The 5,964-nt window shown below is 32.0% G+C and overlaps 1 protein-coding gene across 1 annotated transcript; it reads right to left on the bottom strand.

The window, feature by feature from the left end:
- Positions 1-522: 522 nt before the first annotated feature.
- LOC111908361 (uncharacterized) lies at positions 523-1,906 on the bottom strand. Its single transcript, XM_023904184.3, has 3 exons — positions 1,722-1,906; positions 1,193-1,266; positions 523-1,097 (listed from the first exon to the last, which is right to left on the bottom strand). The coding sequence occupies exons 1-3, from the start codon at positions 1,780-1,782 to the stop codon at positions 897-899; spliced, it is 336 nt and encodes a 111-aa protein (XP_023759952.1). The 5' UTR covers positions 1,783-1,906; the 3' UTR covers positions 523-896.
- Between the last annotated feature and the right edge of the window lie 4,058 nt (positions 1,907-5,964).

Below are 5,964 nucleotides of genomic sequence, written 5' to 3'. Positions count from 1 at the left end.
ATAAACCATGGGAACCACGGTTATAAAATTACTCAAACTTTTATACTAAAAACTCAAAATTATTAATAAGTTATTTTAAATAAATTATTAATTTTAGAGATATTTTTATTAGTTATGTGAAATTATAATCATTGATTCAAATAAATATATAAAATTAATTTTTAATATATATTAGATATTTTTTATTTGTGAATTAATGAAAACAATAATTTAAAATTTAAAATTTAAAATAGAATCACATTAATGAGGAGGTCTAATAAATTTAAAATGGAAAACTAATAGATTGACAAGTGACAACACATTAATTAAAATGTCTAATATGACGACACATGGCAAAAGAATTACTCTTTTATTAGTATAGGGATATATATATATATATATATATATATATATATATATATATATATATATATATATATATATATATATATATATATATATATATATATATATATATATATATGCTGAATTATCAACATGCACAAAAGAAGAAAGAACAAAAAGATTCTTAGGCCTTAAAGCTAATATTAAATAATCACTTTATTTCCATTTCACCTTATTTAATATCTTCACAGATTTATCACAAAAAGCCTACAAAGCTCACGAAGGGCTTATGGTTCTAAACATATAAAATATTAATAAGCATTAATCTAAAACTAATTCTATATGATAATAACATAAAGTAATATGTACATAACCTTTTCTTCCTAATCGTAAATACCTAATTTACCTATCACAAATTAAAAGGATATTATTCAGTTATGAACAAATTACTCAAATATGAAGAATGTTGCCTTTGTTCCTTGACGTCTTCTCGAAACTTGGTTGATCTACCTTCATATTTCGTTACATAGACTTCCAAAAAAAACACTGAAATTTATTCATTTTTTGTAACCTTAATTGTGTATCGGAGGTTTTCTCCTAGCTGGAGAATAATCCATCCCAGCTAAGTCTACAATATCTGCATAGCCTGGTGGGTTGGCTTCGGTCTTTCCGTATTTCAAGTGTTTTGATGATAAATTAACAGCAAGATTATCTTCGGTAGATTTGTTTCCCAATTTCAGGTCATGACCTTTGTTTTCTTCATTGTTGTGCTTCTGCAAATGAAAATCAAATTTATGTTATTAAAATCAGGAAATTTTTATTAATTTGTGAAGTCCACAAAATGCGAAGATTTTGGCAGATGACCAACCTTGTAAGTGATTGTGCTAGCACTTGTTGTAGTACTAGTGGAGATGGTTTCTGTCATAAGTTTTCTATTTATTCCTGCATACAAATAAGCATAGGAAACAAGCTTTAGAATACCATTGGGTTATTACAAAAAAAACAAGTATTTGCTTGTGATTCGGATGCATAATTAACAACTATAAAAAGATATGTTGACATTGTAGAATGCTGAAACTTTGAAAGTGAATTCTAACTAATAAAATTTAGAAAATATTTCTTGATTCTTCTTAGAGAAAAAAAAACTATTTGAATATCTTTATCTAAAATTCGTTTTTGTGTAATGACCTATAAAATGCGCAACTACATATTTCCTTGTTTATAGAAATTACATTAGCTTTAAAATTGGGTTGATCACAAAAAAATAAAACAATACAAAAATTAACCACTAATTAACTGGGTGAAATACTTTTTAAATATGACTAAGATAGTTTATATGTTTGTGCATGTATGTAACTATATATATGTGTGTATATATGCTTGTTGTTGAAACATACCTTGAGCTTCATAAAGGAGAGTGGAGAGAATTAAAAGGGTGATCACCAGAAATAGCTTCATTGAGTTTAGATATGAATACTATGACTCTCCTTCTCTACTTGAATGGTCAAAAGAGGAGACTATCTCAACTTATTTATACACAAGGTTATGGAGGCTTTCCTTTCGTTGTAATTTCCTTCTTCTACCCTTCAAATACTTGTATACTTGCATGCTTATTTAATGCATATGTGAGTTGGTTATGGGAGGGTCGAGGGGTGTTGAATGAGAAGGTCCATGTGGAAAGAAGGGACAAAACTGTCTATACAAAAAGTTGGCTCTCATTTTCTTGGAAGATATATCTCTCTTTGTCAACAAAACATTACAATAAATATATGTTTTTTAATGTAAACATGGAAAAGTAATAATTTATCTTGTGTTAATAAATATCTCAAAACAGTTAAACTTTACAGTGATGTGGATATATTACAAATTTCATGCTTAAAAGCGTATGAACATAATGAAAAAAAATAAAATCCATGCTTATAAATGAGTAGAAACGATAAGTAGAAACTCCAAGCGTATGAAAATAATGAAAAAAAAAAATCCATGCTTGTAAATTAATGAGTAGAAACTCCAACCTTTAACGTTTTCCAAATTTTTGAACTTTCAGTTTTGATTCAATTCAATTATTAATGTGAATCGCATGAAATCGAGGATTTAAATCCATCATGTGTTATCTTAGTAAGTAAATCGAACCTATAAACCTTAAAAGCTACTATTGAATCATACAATCTTTGTCTGAATTTAGCAAGTCTTAAAACACTTTTTATTTTTGTCCTGCATCTTTTAAAAGTCACAAATAAATTATAACTTCTAAACATAAACATAACTCATCAAATATTGTTTTTTGATGAATTGGTAACATGCTTTTATCATATCGTCCCATAAAAAAGAAGCTTTTAATTTATGCTTATTTGTCTCCCTCATTTTCCATCTTGAATCATATCAAATATTGGCTGCTAGCTAGTCTTTTGATGTGCCGATATAGAGCCCTTTTGATGGTCCCTTTTCATATATTATAACCATTTTCGTCATGAAGGTCATCTACACAATTACCTCTTTATTTCTGTATGATTTATTAAATCTCATGGGACATACCTCAATTTGAAGGGTGTGGTCCTTGATCATGGGGTAGTCTTGTTGTTTTGGGAAACTGGAAAGACCAACCTCTTTACCCTTTCCATCCCCACAATTGACAATAACATGTCATAATATTTTCGAGGTATGTTTTATTTTGTTTATGGCTTTTGTATGACATGTATATATATTTATTGTTAAAAGATATAATTAAAACAAATGTGGGATGAACTTGTATTTGGGTTTGAGAAGATTAATGACGTTAGTTCAAAATCTCAAATTCATCTTTATATAACTATATATAATGTTGTTATGACGGATAGTATACTAAAAGTGATTACTATTATTCATTCATTCATATGATAATATGATTTGAGTTCCAATATATATAGTCATAAATTGACCATTGGTTTCCTCTGTTGTATAGACACATATATGTACACACATAAAAATATATTAAGTATTTGTGCGTATATATATACTTGGTCTTCATGAATATACGTACAAATAAATTTGAGCCCACCTTATATGATTATGTCTGATTGTATGGCATTTATTAGCAAAGAGGGTAGATGGAACAGTTGGAGATATAAAACGAATAGAGCCATTCTTCATCCATCATTTCCTTGCCAGTACCAATCACGGATCGTACCCAACACAAAAGGACTAGATATGACCATTCTATTCTACCATTTTTAACTTTAATATTTTACCTAAGTTTAACTTCCCTTTGAAAATGGACAAAAGTACCTCGTCATCTTTTTAGGCTCTACGTATTTGTACTCATATAATTATACGAATCATGTCTTTTATCACGTGTAGCGTTTCAGTGAGATGCAAAGATATTTGAGGCAACATTGCTTCACTGGTGTTTAATCGTCAAAATTATTAGAAATCAGTCAAAAATGAAAAAAAAAAATCCCTAATTATCCTCATAAATTGGTCTCGTTGTCTAACATTTTTTGGGAGATAAATCATATTATCTCCAGAACAAGAACCTAGATATAACCATATGGATGATCCATATTTAACTCGTTTCGAGCCCATCACGTAGTGGTAAATCCAAATCCTAGCATTAATATTTCGTGTATACAAAATATTAATCCAAATCCTGGTTATTAGTACGCGTTTTTGCTTCTATTTATTATTTGTTTTCCCGGTTAATCATGACCTCGTCAACTTCCTCTAGTAGCACCATTGCTCCCACTGCCCAACAACTTGTTTATGCTGTCACTAATGTTTATAACCAATTCAGTTTTAAACTCACATCTGATGGATCCAAATACAAGTTGTGGTGTCGTATCTTCAAAGATATTTGTACAGGTGCTAAAGTTTTTGGTCATATAACTGGCACATCCAAGCCAACCGGTAAAGATGATGAAGATTGGGCATCTATTGACTCTAAGGTGAAATCCTGGTTCTACTCTACTTGTGACCCTTCTGTGTTACAAGTCATTACAATTGATTCTTGCACAACCAAAGACATGTGGGATAATCTACATGAGTACTTTCTTAATAACAAGATGCCATGGATGCTCCAACTACAAGAACAATTTCGCAATACAAAAAAAGGTGCATCTTCCATTCATGAGTATTGTCATACACTCAAACATCTCGCAGATACCCTTCATGATGTCGACTCTGATATTTCTGAATTGGAACTTGTGATGCAAATACTTCGTGGTCTCCCTCCTCCTACCAAAGCATTGTGGATGTGATAACGAATACAAAACCTTTCCCGTCTTTTTTAGAGGCCAAAAACATGTTATTAGTTCATGAAAATCGCGAAGAACATCATGATCCTATGCATGACTCGACGAACACAACCACCACCGCTCTTTATTTCGTTTCCAACCAAACCGGGAAATCAAAAAATAAACGGAATAAAAATCGTAATAATAATCGGGTCACTACCAAGGGAGGTGGTAATTCTAGTTTTTCTGCTTCTACTAACCATCTTGCAGGCACAAATTCAAGTAACAACACTCAATTTGCAGGAATTATGGGACCACTACCAAGTCGAAATGCTCATAACCATCAATCTCAAATTTTTTATGGTCAAAGTCCAGCAACAAATCAATTTTCTGCTCCATGGAATTGGCAAAATCCGGTTACTGGGCTCTCTCAACATCCCCATGCTGCTGGCGTTTTCTTCCCTACTCATCAGCCTCAACCGGACCATGTTCTTCAGCAACAACCGGCCCCTTTGCTTCAGCATCAGCCCAGCGCTGGTCTAACTCCATCTCACCAGCATGTTGCGTTTTTTGGGCAGCCCATTTCGCTGCCACCTGGACCAAATTCAACAGCTTTTCTGCCACAGCCCATGGGACAAATTTCAACACAAGGATCAAATTATTATGCTCCACAACAACAACCTACATATTTATCATCTATTTTTCAAGCCATGTCGATTCAACCATCGCCCGATAATCAACACTACATGGACACGGGAGCTAGCTCACACATGAATTTTAATCAAGGTAGTATGCTTTCTCTTACACCATGTGCTTCTAAATCCATAATGGTTGGTAACGGTGCAATTATTCCGGTATCTCACATTGGTCAAACTTTTCTTCCTTTTTCTGAAAATAAATTCTCTCTTAAAAATGTTCTTGTGTCAAATCAAATAATTAAAAATCTTGTTTATGTTCGTCGTTTTACTACTAACAATCGGGTTTTTGTTTCTTTTGATCCTTTTAGTTTTTTATAAAGGATCTTGACACCGACGAGCTTCTTCACCGATGTGATAGTATTGGTGATTTGTACCCATGCACTCCGTCTACTCTTCCTCCCGTCCATGACAGAGCTCTCAATGCAGTTTCTCTTCCCACTTGGCATCGCCGCTTATGTCATCCAGGATCTTCCATTCTCAAGTTTTTGTAGTCCCGTCATTTTATTTCTAGTAGTACTAATAAAATTCCACTTTGTCATGCTTGTCAACTTGGAAAACATTGTCGCTTATCTTTTTCTTCCTCTTTATCTAAAACTACTCGTGTGTTTGAACTTATTCATTCGGATTTATGGACCTCTCCAATTCCCAGTTTAAGTGGTTTCAAATATTATATATTGTTTCTTGATGATTTTTCTCATTTCTTATGGGTTTTTCCATTACGTGCCAAATCTGAA

Source organism: Lactuca sativa, chromosome 8 (genome assembly GCF_002870075.4).
Source record: "Lactuca sativa cultivar Salinas chromosome 8, Lsat_Salinas_v11, whole genome shotgun sequence".
NCBI lineage: Eukaryota > Viridiplantae > Streptophyta > Magnoliopsida > Asterales > Asteraceae > Lactuca > Lactuca sativa.
This window is presented reverse-complemented; position numbering and strand designations above follow the sequence as displayed.

Excerpts from the sequence above, each read along its gene's own strand:
- LOC111908361 (XM_023904184.3), bottom strand. The coding sequence starts at position 1,782 with ATGAAGCTATTTCTGGTGATCACCCTTTTAATTCTCTCCACTCTCCTT. Across the intron at positions 1,267-1,721 it reads TCTCCTTTATGAAGCTCAAG|GAATAAATAGAAAACTTATG; the intron begins GTATGTTTCAAC and ends ATTTGTATGCAG. Across the intron at positions 1,098-1,192 it reads CTAGCACAATCACTTACAAG|AAGCACAACAATGAAGAAAA; the intron begins GTTGGTCATCTG and ends TTTCATTTGCAG.